Here is a 15,080-nt window from a genome sequence, read left to right as displayed (position 1 = left end):
GTGTTTAAATTGCTGAACTCTTATGAGACCACAGAAACCACATGAGATTTTGACATTCTTTGGACAGGAATGCTAAAGATTTTGAAAGAAAATGCTAAAGCCTCACTGTTTTCAAGATTTGGGAAATTTATTTTTGTTTTATTTTGGCACCTGCCCCCTGAAAAAGCTAACAACCTTTTAGCTGAAAAAAAAACCCTGAAAGCTCTTTAGACCAGTATTTATGTATACTCCTATGGATAAAAACCATGGGAGAATTCCAGAAATTAATTACATGCACTGAATTTGTTACTGAACACATACAAATATCCTTCAAGGTAACGCAAGCAATATTAATTATCCTGAGGAATGCCTTAAAGCTCAACAACTGATATAATCCTCCACCAAATAATTAATGACTAGTCAGTCACTCTGATATAACTATATAAATCAATCAGTGACAACTACTGTTGGGTCAATATCCAGCATGTATACCTGTAACACCTTCCAGATGTACTAGACTGTATAGTTTGCATCATGTTCATCCAGCATCATCACTGGCTTGCTGGTGAAACTGGGAGTCATAACTGAACACAACTGGAGAGCAAAGGTCAGGGAAGGCTGTCTTGCATTCTGTTTCCTCAGAATATGGTAGAGACACACCTTAGAGCTAAAGCCAACACTGAAGTGCTCTTAAAGCATATTGAGGTTTAGAGGAAGAATCAGGACCTTTACACTCCATCAGAGTTTCTACTCCAAAAGAATTCCACATAGCATTGTTTTCATTCCATTTCCACCCCACAATCCCTCACAAGCCAGTTTAAAGCCAACCCTCAATCATTTCCCTTCTACTTGCCTTGAAACATTGAGAACAGTCAGGGAACAGTATAAGCCAGCGGTTCCCAACCTTTTTGGCACCAGGGACCGGTTTCGTGGAAGACAATTTTTCCATGGACCGGGGGGGATGATTTCAGGATAATTCAAGCACTTCCTTTTTCCTCTGACCTTTTATTCTTTCTTCTTCATGCCGTTTGGAGATAGCAGCCAATGGGCTTGCTTTCTCTGATAGAAGGTGGAACTGCGAGCGATGGGGAGTGGCTGTAAATACTCAGGCTGTAAATTTGCTCACTTGCCCACCACTCACCTACTGCTGTGCAGCCCGGTTCCTAACAGGCCAAGGACTGGTACCAGTCCGTGGCCCGGGTGTTGGGGACCCTTGCTATAAGCCAAACCATTTGTCATACTGCTCCTTTGTAGCCAAGAGGGCAGCACAGATTAGGCAACAGCCACAAGAGTTAGCTAGTACACAATTTAAACACCAAAAAGCAAGTGAAAAATCCATAAATTGGCTTTAATTCACACTTGTCCATTTATGATGCAGGGATAGGGTCTTCAAAAGAAAAAGAAAAAAAAACTACACAGTAAGACACTAGGGCAATTTCAAAAAAAGATTTAATATAAGCTCAGAGTAAACTTCAAAACAATAAAAGAAGTTTAAATAAAACTTCTTTTATTTAAAAAAGAAGTTTTCAATAAAAGAAAACCACTGATTTAAGCACAGACTTTCTCTAAGAAGCCAGATAGCAAGAAGAAGAGGTCAGTGGACAGGGCTTGAAGTATTACATCCATCTTCAGCTGCTTATTCTTTCCATCCCAGAAGCAATCTTTCACAGGATTGAGCCTTCTGCTCAATCATCCTCCTAATTCTGCTGTGGCTGATGCAATCAGTAAAATGGGACATAGGGACATTTTGGGTTTCCGGTGTGGATTCATGGTGAACTAGATGTCCCTGAAGGAGTGGGGATGGTATTGAGGCAGAGATTGGTGGCGAGACGGTGAATTCTGGCCGGCGAAGTCTCTCTGGAAAAAGGAGAGATCTTGAGACCACCCACTTGTACTCCAGACAGCTGCTCCTCATGAGTAGACTGCAGGGACTGAGGTTTTTCTGGTCAACTTGTGAGTTGAGTGGTTGGGATTTGAGGAATTTCAATCAAGCTCACAGTTGTAATTTAGCCTATATGGACACAAAGTTCACCAAGGCTCGTTTCTTAATCACTCTCAGAAATTGCTTATTTATTGCTTTTCAACTATTAAGAATCTTTAGACTGTGTTTAAAAGATGTTATGGAAGAAGAACAAGTTCTACCAGATAAGACTGAGATTGATTTGAAAGTGGATTTAAAAATGATAGGCTATAAGAATGATATGGAAAAAGATGCTATGCTGGATATAGAAATGAAACCAGCTAAAGTCTTAATAATTTAAAGGGATATACAAATAACAAACCAAAAGAGTGACCTGGATAATTTTTCTATATTGGATTTACAAAAGTGACCTGTTAAAGTTTTGAAGGATTTTATGAAATGGGATAAAGAAAAAATGAAAAGAAATCAAGTTCTAGGATATTATTTGAAGGGATTAAAGATCAAGATGGTTAAAAGTAAAAGGAAAGAATATAAAGTTGGTTTATTTGATCAAGGTTAAAACAAATATGTTGTTCTCTCTGGTAATCCTTAATAGACTTTTGCTGACCAGGACTGAACTACAAGGCTTTAAGGAATTGTTTATAGATAAGAGATGAGATATGGGAAGAATAAATAATTTGTTGTATTTTAAGAGGTGATATGTTACTAAAATTGTTCATACTTGTTGTGATGAATGGGGAAGTAATTTCTTTATATATTTCTTTTCTTTTCTTTACTATATTTTTATTTTTTTCTTTTCTATTTTTCTTCCTATTTTTTATTTTTTTCTGCACTTTCTATTTTTAATTTTTATTCCTTTACTTTTTGTAGCTGGTATTAGTTTTTATCTTTTTACTTGTAATGATTAATCAAATTATTATTTAAAAAAAGTAAAATGGGACATATGGTCATTCTTAACCATTTCCAGCCACGGGTGGTGTGTGTCAAATACACAGCAGTCTGAAAGGCCTAGACTCCTTATCAAACACTTCTCTCTCCAGCTGACTAGCAGGGAAGTCAGTAAACAGGATTAAATCAGTGTCCCTTTCCTTGAGCTTCATAGGTCCTGCAGGAACAAAAACCTCTTACCTCCATTCCGTATCTATCTATCTATCTATCTATCTATCTATCTATCTATCTATCTATCTATCTCACAGACTTGTAGCTATAGGAGATGGGGATGGTTGCTATAGACCACTCCTCCCACACTTGGACTGTTTTAGATTGTTCACCACTTGGATTCTTTATCTTTATTTTTACTTCTATTTATATTATTTATTACTGTATTTTATTCTGTGTATTTATGGTTATGGTTTTTTAATCGATTGTTGTAAACCGCCCAGAGTCCCCCGATGGGAGGAGATGGTTGGGGATAAATTAGATAGATAGATAGATAGATAGATAGATAGATAGATAGATAGATAGATAGACAGACAGACAGACAGACAGACAGACAGACAGACAGACAGACAGACAGACAGACAGACAGACAGATAGATAGATATAGAGGGAAGTTGCCATGCTATGAAGGTGGCATGCCTTTTGCTTTCATGAAAAGGCCTCTGCTAGCTCTGATGCTGGACAGTTTTTTGCATTTGGATCCTTATCACAATAGCTGTAACCATTATTGTAGACGGCAATGTAGATTCTTTATCTGTTATACATATGGCTATAAAGAGAGGGAAGAACGGTTTATTTGGGCCCAGAGGATGGGAGGCAGGATTAAGAATTCGATGCGCAAGGAAATAGAACCATCAGAGATAATTAAACTGACTGGAAATGGTTTTTAAAATATTAAGATTGGTTTTACTGGTAAGACTAGAGAGTCAGTTTGGTCTAGTGGTTAAGGCAACGGGCTAGAAACCAGGAGTCTGTGAGTTCTAGTCCCACCTTAGGCATGAAAGCTGGCTGGGTGACCTTGGGCCAGTCACTCTCTTTCAGCCCAACTTGGTGCAATGTAGACTAGCCTCCTCGTGGTGGACCCCGGGCAACCTGACTTGTCACGGCTAAATAGTTTACACATCTGGCTGCTGGACCTCACAGGGATTTCCCAGCAAGAAAAAAGCAGCATGAACGCTGAACTGCTATGCCATATGATTAAAAAAAAAAACTGGTAAGACTGCTTATACTCCTGTCCTAGCATACTTTGGTTCCAGCAGAGGCCAAAGAGACCTTGCTTATATTTAAAAGTTTGCAGGCATGTAAAGCAAGAGCTAATACAAAAACAGACCACCTACAACTCCAGTCTGATAGAAAAAAAAACACCTTAATTTTTTATTTTGGATAAACCAGAAAACTGAGCCAGAAAAACATTGAATCAGAACTTGTAATGATCCAACAACACAGCAAGAGGCAGGTCCAGAGCTTATGTGGAGAAGTGCAATGATAATGCAAAATATAAAGCCACATTTTTCAGTTAAATCTGTTAATTAATAAGTTCGTCATTTAATTTGTATCCAGAAACTCACCTTTCCAATTTAAAGTCCTTTCTAAGACAGTATGATTAGATTTAAGGACAAATGAAATAATGAGTGAGTTTGTTTCTATTACAGTTTACACACACAATGAAAACATAGAAAATATGATAGATTTCTTTTGGCATGGAAATCAACTTCTATTCCACACTTCCATCTTTCTCAGACCAGCTGTTCAACTTCTCTCGTTTTTGACAAAGTGGACAAATATCAGAACTATGGTATTCTCCAGGGAGGAGAATTCTTTAGCTTTGGCAACAATGCTGGCCAGGTGTTCTGTCCAGATGGTGGTTACCAATGTCCCAACTGGTGGATTCCCCTGCTTCTTTATCCTTCCTGTTTGAGCTGGGAAAGCAAGCACCAAATGTTTTCCTTTCCATAGGTGAGTCTTTGAAGACATGAAGTTTTCCATTTATAGACCTTTCGATTCTATAATATTCTTGATTGAGACAAATGATATTTAAGTGATTTTAAGAAAAGATGACACTGTGCAATATATCCATTTTGAATATACTGTACTGTAAATGGCTTCTTCCTAAGTTTTATCATCTGTAAAGTTACAACACAGACACACACAAACACAAACACACAAAGCTGGAAAGGTTGCAATGGTTTTATCCTGGACATTTCAGAAATTTAGTACCACACTCAACACTGGCATTGTTGAAAATACGTTTTATTCGTTGCTTTTGTTTGTTTGTTTAAAAGATTTGTACCGCAGACCATCTCTGGGCAGCTCTCAACAACAATCAAACCCCTAAATATAAAAGTATAGAAGCATAAAACAGGAAAAAGTGTGGTTCTTCTCTCCCACTCAAAAAATCAGATCTTTTTTAGAAATGCAACTAACTCTTAATTTGAAGAAGAGTCTATAATGCTATTATTCACATTAATAAATGAAGTATCTCAAGAAATAAAATTGAAGAAGCAGGAGCTTTTATTTATCAGGACTGGGTTACATTACAGAGGATAGCAAACAGCAAAGCAGTTCATAACGAAGCTCTTTGAGGTTTTTGTTTTGATTGCTTGATAATGTGCACTAACACTGGAAAGGTTCTCCTCAACATAACAGATTTAATTGGTTTTTTTAAAGTATTGCTACCTTGCCTATTAGTTATTTTTTCTCTGTGTAGACTTGTCTTTGACTATGTGCACGTATGCGTACCTGAAGTTCCAGCATACTGTAGCATAGTTAAAAACCAAAAAGCTTGAAGGAGTTAAATTAGGTTTCTAAAATGGTTACCTTGTGAACACTCTTGGTCAAATTTGGAGCACAATAGCATTTAATTATTTATGTTATTTAAAAAAATATCAATGCTACTGCACATAGGTATGACTGTCATTTTATTTCCCACTGGTGCCTCATATGTACTGCTACTCTAGAACAATGAGAGAAAACTGACTCAAGTATCAGTTTTTCATGGTGGCAACCATTAGACCATTTCTCCCCCACACCAATACCCTGAAGCAATCCTTTCTCCAAGGCATGATAAGGAAACATAATAGTGGCAAATTAGCGGAAGGAAAGTGCGTATTTTGCTACTGTGATACTTGTTTTCAAAAAAAAAAAGGAAAAAGAAGAAAGTGAGACATGATATAATAACTGCTTATGATGAGTGACTCATACTGTATATACGAAAAAAATTCAGATAAATGAAAAAAAAAGTCTTCACTGAGTCATGAATTTTGAGATGATTTGTGTTTAGCACTTGCTTATGCTGGTGGTGACGGCTTCTACTCAGCTCCTACTAGTACCTTCTAAGTTCTATGGAAATAAATGTAAAGAGACAGCTCTGCCTTTTATTTAGAATAACACAGGGGCACCTCTAATAATATTTTAGATTTGATATGAAAATATTCTATCATTGGTAACACATTCCTTGCAGTTTCAAAATGTTGAAATGTTGTGTGGTTACAAGTGTGTTACACTTCATAATCATATAAGGCTTAATTAGACAAACTTTGCTTGTAAAATGGAACATTTGGTTCATAAGTCATACTGTAATAGTAAATGAATGAATCAGACACTAACATAGCTATTGAAAGTATTGAAAACAATGAAAGACACAAGGGTGGCTCAGGTCCAGGTATTTTGTTGCTATATTAAGGATTACTATATTAAGGTTACTATATTATGTCACCATATTAAGGCTTCTAATTAATTCCTCATTAAAATAATAAATATCAGCAGCCATTTTTAAAAAAAATGTTTTATGATTCTGGTTACCTAGAAACCATGGAAGGAGCTGCCAGTTTTGTTTAGTCACTCCCACCAGTAGGAGGAGTCCAGTAAAAGGGATCAAGAAACATATACTTAACAGTTGTTACCAGGAGTAACAATCAGTGACTGATTGGTAGATAAGTTTACTATTAACAGAAACAACTGTTCCAATTTCAAGGTAAATAAGTCATTTATTATCTGTTTATTTATTATAATACATTAATTGATCAATATATTTAAGGAAATACATCTTACACAATGTACAATCTATTACAAGTTTTCACTTTTCCCATGTGCATTTAGTTAATATTTTATGTTAACAGGAATATGAAAAAAATAGAAACTATTATATGCTGTCAGGAATTAATATTCCATAAATGGGACAAATTGTATACTATTATCAATACATATGAACTTGTAAGGAAATGTATGTCTTATTAAGCTGCATATAAATACAAATATATATTAATACACTCATTATTGCTGTGAGTTTGGACACTTGATAAAACAATGCAAAATAGGAGGCACCAATTCTATATCCCAGATTTTTAAACTAGACCATTTTTAAGACCAGGTTCTCCTCTTTAAGGTCAAGTTTGGCAGCATGAGGGAATATATTTATTCAGATTTCTTATTTCTCTTTCAGTTGCTATTTGGTTTTCAGATGCTATGTGCCTTCATGAATTGCATTGATATTATGCCTCTATAAGCAGCAGCAGCAACAGCAGCAGCAGCAAAAAGAGAAATATAGAAAGGTAGAAACAGCTGGCCAAACTTGTCTGGGCTTAGAAGACAAACAGGGTCATGCCTAGTTACTGTATATATGAGAAAGCTGTAGGCTAACCTGATTGAATATGTGCCAACAAGTAGTTTTCGACTCCTGGCGACCACGTAGATAGATTTTCCCCATGATGATCCTTCCCTAACCTGTTCTTTCAAGTCTCCCAATAGTGCACTCATCGCCACTGTAACTAAGTCTGTCCATCTTGCTGCTGGTTATCTTCTCCTTCTTTTTCCTTCCACCTTTCCCAGCATTAGAGCCTTTTCCAGAGAACTTCACCTAATGTGTCCAAAGCAGGGTAATTTGAGCCTGGTCATTTGTGCCTCGAGTGAGAATTCTGAACTGACTTGTTCGATGATCTGTTGGTTTATTTTCTTGGCTATCCACGGTATTCTCAGGCGACTTCTCCAACACCAAATTTCAAAGGCGTCAATCCTATCCTTCTATAAATCCAACTTTTGCTTCCATAGAGTGTCACAAAAAATACCATGGCTTGCATGATTCTGATTTTTGTAGGTGTAGATACATCACACATTTAAATATCTTTTCCAAGGCCTTCATGGCTGTTCTACCAAGTGCTAGTCTGAGGTGTATTGACTGCTTCTTCCTTTACTGTTGATGGTTGATTCTAAAAGGCAGAAATTATCCACCACTTCAATACCTTCACTGTCAATTCTAAGCCTGGTTGTTCTATCTGTTATCATTAGTTTGGTCTTCTTTGTATTTAATTTTAGTCCCATTTTTTCACTGTGCCCTTTGACTTTAGTACTAGGGCTTTCAGACCTAGTACTGGGGCTAGACTTGGCAGTCAAAAACAAACAAACAAATAAACCCCAGAGGGTAGCATTGGAAAACCACTCCCATGCTATTATCAAGAAAACTGCATGGAGATATTGATTTGACCTCGATTTGAGAGCGCCTTTATCTTTTACTCTCCTGCCAACCTAGCAGTTTGAAAACATGCAAATGTGAGTAGATTAATAGGTATCGCTTTGGCGGGCAGGTAACGGCGTTCCATTTAGTCATGCCAGACACATGACCACGGAAGTGTCTATGGACAAACGCCAGCTCTTCGGCTTTGAAATGGAGATGAGCATCGCCCCCTAGAGTTGGACACGGCTGGACTTAATGTCAAGGGAAACTTTTACCTTTACCTTATCTTTTACTAGATAGATACCAAACAATGCATATGGAAGTTTCTCTGTATAAAACAAAGCCAGTGTATCTACCATATGGAATTATAAATTACAACACTTTCTATATAATATCTACTGTACACTAGAGCAAAGTTCAACAACAACAACAATCCATCCTCTTAGGATTTTAAAGCCATAGCTCACTCTTTCTTTCTTCCTCCCTTCCTCCATTGGTATCCTTTTATAAAGCTATTGCCCTGAAAACTCAATAGCAAATTAGCAAGTTACTCTGGCAGTGTTTAAACACTTCTTCTAGGAAAATTAAATATATTAAGCATTCCTGTAAAATCTCTCTTTCAGAATTACAATTAACAACCTTTGAAGAACATAAAATAAAACTTTTAGTCTCACTAAAGAAACAGAACCAAACCAATGCTTGTTTGAATGCTTGGAAGACCAATAGCACCCAGCTGTGACCAACATTTTTGGACAATAAGCCTTAACAGGGGAAGAATTCTGTCATTTAACTTAAAAGATTGGATTGACATGGATAAAGCTCTTCTCCGGGATTGTCAGGGGAAATCAGATTCTGTGCTATTCTTATATTTGTAGCCAACACCCTTTTGCACTTGCAAAGGTCCATATTGTCTTTTTTTCCCTTTGCTCTTGCTTCCCTTATGTTCAAGCAGTGAGAACAGCAAGGATACAGACCATCAGCCTCCACTTGCCTTACCCTTCCTAACCAGCAGTGTGGCTTTAGCCTAAAGCTAAGTAAGCTGGCAGACAAGACAGCTCACTGAGGGCATATTGCCCAAGGTTACCACACAATACAGAGCTAACGTTTTTGTATAGGAGTTGATTGATCTTAACCGGAATTTCATGCTACAGAACTATGAATACTTGTCTTGACTCCACATAGCTTTGTGGTCCAGGAATAAGCTCCAATGTGCCTGTGTTTATATCCCTTGGCAACCACCATTAAATTAAGGAAAAAGGGAACTAGCAAGCTGAAATGTGCTATCCTTTAACATTATATTTATTTTCAAGAACACTATCCCAAAGGCATTTCTAAAAATAAAAATGGTAGGTGGCTGCAGGCTGTTTTATTTCAAAGTGTGCGCAAATCCTTAGCAAAGATGTAGATAAGCTGAAGTGGTAGAGATGGGGTGGGATGGACAGGAAGGCTAGAGAGGGGAGAGGGAAACAACCACATCAGACTGCCTTCTGATTAATGGGGGTACTGGAATTGGCAGTGTCTATTACAGGAGCTCTTTTGTGAATTGGGAAGCTCCTCCCTTCCCCCAATAACCATTCTGTGAAAAAGCTCATGATATGCCCTTAGACTGTAATGTGTCCATTAGCCCAAACTAGATCACATGCACCTGTGCTAGCTATAGATTTGTCATACAGAATATTCTCTCAGATAAGGTAGTCATGAGCAATGTTGGAGACATTTTTATTTTTGCTGGCTTAAAAACATGTTGTTAGTATATCTAGCAAGCAATGTAAGATTCAATACATGTATTGTCCATTGGCAATGTTTTGGTGAATGTACAATGTATCTTTAAGAAGAAAATAATCTGCCACAACCTATTTAAAATAGGACAGTATGGAGCAATCAGTATGCCACATAGTAACAGCAATACAGTAACTCAAGTAGAATCAATATTAAGATACTCACAAAAAGCAGTAGGAGCAAAGGAGTTATAACAATGCCCTGGAAGAAATCAAGAAACATATTAGGTTATAAAACAGATGCTGTTCTCTGCCACATCAAATATCAGTGCAGGAAAACCTCAGGGATCCTCCTGTTAAACATCCAGACATTTACTTATGAACTCACTATAATGTCATTCCTATGACAGAACAGGATGATTTGTGATAACACAGCACAGCTTCTCCAATGTTAAACCTTGCAGGTATGTTGGGACACTGTAATGTTGGACACCGTACTTCCAATATTCTTGAAGACATCAGTTTTGGAAAATCGATTGTAGCAGTTTTTACAAACAAGTTTATTAAAAGATTTCTTTAACATCTTTGTGAGCAAGGACATTTCAGACTCATACACAGATTAAGGAATTGGGAATAATTTACTGTATATTAACTGCAACTAATAGGTTATGTCTTCAAGATTTTTCCACTTCTTAGACAAATCTTTGCTTCTTACAGGCACTCCATAAATATGCTAGTTGTAGAACCTTCCATGCTTAATAAACAGGCTCTTCCATAAAGGGGACAGGTGGCTTTACTATCTTATTGTCTGAGCGATGGCCCTCTCCTGAGTAAAGTCTGCATCAACTGTGATGAATTAGGTGTTGTGTGATTTTGTAATGTAAACTGATATCCCCTAGGAAGTGAGCTGGTATCTCAGAACTCATTTCACTTGATTAGACTCTGTGTCTCCATGGTGGGAAGGCAAGTCTTTCATCTAATTTAGTCACACAGGACCACTTCAGCTCTCCGCATCCCTGAGGCAAAGGAAGGCAAAAGATTTGTTTTCTTCTGTGACAGCAAAGAGGTTTAAGGATGATCACTGGGCATAAGACAAGATTTTAAGCCTCAAGATTTTAGGACTGGGAGATAACTTGCCAAACATCATCTTTACATCAGCAAATGTCAATTTTCTCTTTGCCCACTCAGTACTTAATAATGAATTAACAAAAGAAGTTTGTAATGCAATGAATATTAATTCAGTACCATAAGCAGCTCTTCCCTTCAAGGCTATTTTCTTTAGACAGTTATTAAATATAGTGTTCTAAATATAAATATGCTAATGTGCTATCACTTAAAAATATAATTTTAAAAATAAATTCTTATTTTAGAGAAATTAAAAAATGGTCCATAGTCTTTGATCTAAGTTTAAATCCCACCTCAGACATAACTCTTTCTTGGTTTACCTTGGCTTGCCATTTTTGGTTTAGGATCCATCCATTTATAAAGAGAATATTCATACCTTTCATTCAGAGGATTCTTGTTAGAAATGGTGAGGCAAAGTTTTACATAACATATACAGCCACAATGGGGTTTTGAGGCAGGATAAACCACACATTTAAAACAAAACAAAACAAAACAAAAACCACACACCTCCCCAAACTGTATTTTTTATACAATCTTGATTTTCGATTAAGCCAAAATATCACAATATGAGGATCTATAGAAACCTTAATCCCTCAGGAAGATTGCAGTTAACTGACACAGTGCATTATACTGCAACAATTTTTGAACCAAGATACCTAAAATCCACTAACTTAAAGAATGTGTAAAAGATCCGGGACCCATTACTCCTGTGGAGTTGAAATTTCTACGATGTTCAAACCAGTTTTATTCACAAAGGTGTGGCCATTGCAGCATCACCGCGGTCACATGATCATGATTTCTTATACTTCCTGCCAGCTTTCCACAAGCAAGGTCAATGGGGAAGCCAGCAGGAAGTCGGAAGTCGCTCCCACTTCCACTGCTTTCTTGCCTGCCTGTGCTCATTCAGTTTATCTGTTTAGGTAAGTAAATATTGACTTATTATTGAAGTTTGTTTTTTCAATTTATGATATATACTTTTCTAGATGATCACGGGACTGTCCAGCATTGGGGTAAAAAAAATATGGTCAGCCTAAAATGTAATGTTCATTTGGTCACATCAGAATGCACTACCTTTCTCTCAGAGGATGATCCAGCAGGTCACAGGGTTGTCTAGTTTTATATAATTTTAAAATGCTTAATTACAGTTAAGTAAGTCTGAAATCATTAAAGTCCCATATTCTTGCTTTTCTATACCACTTCCCTAAAAAAGCATCCTCATTTGTTGGTTGTTCTTTTTTTTTTTTTGTCTTTTGCTTTTTCCAAGGAGCTCAAAGCAATGGATTTTTTTTTTCCTTTCTCCTTTTTTATCCTTACAATAGCTAAGGTATGATTTACCAAGTGATAATGAATTTAATGTCTATTGGGGGTTTAAACCCAGGCTTTCTCAGTTTCAATCTGCTTTTCCAACCTCTAGATCATGCTGGTTCTTATTTTCAGCTCCCCTCATTATAACATCTTAAAATGGCCTGGAAACTGTAATCACTCCCATCCTTAGAAAGCAAAGTCTTTTTGAGAAGAGTAGAGCAGAACCCAAACTTGTGCTAACCAACTTCCACTAGTGAATAGGACTTCTTTTTCCACTTCCCCACTTCAGGCCCTTGTGGGCTATACAACAGTATTCACTTTCCTCATATTTATTTTTTTAAATAAAAATGAAATTTAACTGCAACAGCATGGGATAAAACATGAATATTTGGAAAAATCTTTTGTTGCACATATTTTATTAAAAGTATAAATAAATATATTCTAAGATATGCACTGTTTGAGCAAAAACTACTTTACTTTTACTTTGGAACCCATTTTTATTTTCTGATATCACTACCCACATGAAAAGCCATAGAACTGTAGGAGAGGCTAAATCAATGTGCGTATTTTGTTGGGAGTCAGAGAACACCAGTAGAAAATAAGAGTTATTTAGAAATTCTCCACTTATGCTTTAGTCCTCTACATTTTAAGATTACTAAACTGAAACGCATTCCAAAATAGAGGTATCCATATAGCCTGTGTATTATAACCGTACAGTACCAACGTCTTAAACAAACAAGGAAAGATAAAGGGATAATCTCATTTCCATCCCAGGGCACAAGAAAAAAAAAGTAAAATAATTCCGTTCTATAAACTTCAACTTAGCTGCTTTTCGTGCAAGTGCTGTCAAACATGCAGCATACAGAGATGCTGTGGCAGAGCATTTCTTTGCACAAATTGAACATCTGCCCTTGAAGAGGCAAGGTCATTGAAAAGCAGAGCATTCTCAAAGTTGGGGTGGTATGTTAAGTTCTGTGATGCAGCCCATAATGGAGTGAAAGTTGTGAAGTGATTGCCTTTTACCATTCAAAAAAAAAAAAAACCCTTTCAAGAAATCCATTTACACCTCTGATGTGAAAGACTGACGGAATATATTTCAATGATTTTAGTGGGAAGGAGGAAAAGGAAAAAAAATCACAGCCTGACCCAAAATACTCATGCAAAGAATGGTTCTGCATAGCAGCAGTCACATCAGGAACCTGTAAATGCACTTTTCTTTACAACGAGGATCATTTAACATGTCATATTTTAGAAAACCAGTTAGCCATTGCTAAAAAGAAAACTCGCATCAAGGGATAACTTTTTATTACATCTTCTCTAGAAGATCAAACCAACTTATTTCAGTTTCAAATATTAACTTAGGTATAGGAAAGAAAGATGGTTAGTTTTCAAACAAACACTACTAATTTGCCAAACCAGACAGTAGTGAAAAACACCATGAAGTAATTTAAAGCCACGAGAGTTGGTATTAAGCAATGAATCATTCTGGCTTATTTGCAAAATACTACTGCTTCTGAGATGATGGATCAAACATCAGTCCTTAAAGCACATATAGTAAGTGGTTAACCAGTACACACTTAAAATGTCCCATTGTTTCTCTTGCAGTAACAATATGTACATGTACACATACTCAAAACACTGGAAGTTAGTTAATAAAAATTAAGAATTTTAAATAAATTTTCTACTGTTATAAATGGAGATAAGGGATTATACTCATCCTATATTCACTATTTATGGTGAATTATAAACATTTCACATATAATGCCATTTAGTATGAGCTTCCACTGGATATGGTTAGAATCTTTCACATTTGGTGGCAATAAGATGGATAGCAATAATCTTCCATATTTGATGTTTACTATATATTTAATGGTGTGCTAAGCCTATTTAAAAAGCCTATTTAATTTGCTTTCTTTTCCCAAAGGAAGTGGGAAACTGTGATACCAATATTCAAATATTTGCCACTGCATTTCAGTGATCTGAATCTCAGGAGTCTGTGGGATTGAAAAAGGAGCTTGGGATTTTATATACATGATCACTGCCAAATTGGTGCCTCTAGATGGGTTGGGACTACAACCACCAAATTCTGGAAGTAGTATTTCCACCACATCTGGAAGGCACCATGTTGGCAAAGGCTGGTCTATATGTCTGATATCTGATCCACCACTTCAATCAGAATAGACAGGCTAACCTCTGCTTTGCAAGCTGCAGTGGTTGCCAATTTGCTCCTGGGTGTGATTCAAGATTTCCATGGCACAAGGCCTGGTTACTTGAGGGACTGCCATAACATCTGCCTGGTCAATTTGATCCTGCAGGATTGGCATGCTCCAGATTCCTTCGATTAAGCAGTAATCTCTCAGGACTATGGAGGCACTCCTTCTCTGTAGCAGCACCTGCCCTCTGGAATGGTTCCCCCGAGATCCAGATGGCCCCCACTCTGCTGTTGTTTAGAAGAGCTGTGAAGACCGGGCTCTTCACCCAGGCCTTTCCCGAGAGAGAGAGTGAGATCCCTCACTTCATCACGCTTGCCATGTTTTTTATTCCTTTAGTTTTAACGTTTTATTGTAATTTCTTTCTTTGATTGTTGTGAGCCACCCAGAGTCATTGTCAGCCCTTCCAGGTAAACCAGACAGGAAACACAACT

At 37.0% G+C, this 15,080-nt stretch overlaps 1 protein-coding gene across 2 annotated transcripts in view; it reads right to left on the bottom strand.

Moving 5' to 3' along the window:
• The window catches only part of SLC10A7 (solute carrier family 10 member 7), a 146,692-nt gene that overhangs the window by 39,723 nt on the left and 91,889 nt on the right, over positions 1-15,080 (bottom strand). For both annotated transcript variants that reach the window (XM_063309731.1, XM_063309730.1), the window contains one exon: positions 10,233-10,268. In XM_063309731.1, coding sequence (XP_063165801.1) covers positions 10,233-10,268 — 36 coding nt within the window. The remainder of the gene's footprint in view (positions 1-10,232; positions 10,269-15,080) is intronic.

Source organism: Candoia aspera, chromosome 8, assembly GCF_035149785.1.
Source record: "Candoia aspera isolate rCanAsp1 chromosome 8, rCanAsp1.hap2, whole genome shotgun sequence".
Classification (NCBI taxonomy): Eukaryota; Metazoa; Chordata; class Lepidosauria; order Squamata; family Boidae; genus Candoia; species Candoia aspera.
This window is presented reverse-complemented; position numbering and strand designations above follow the sequence as displayed.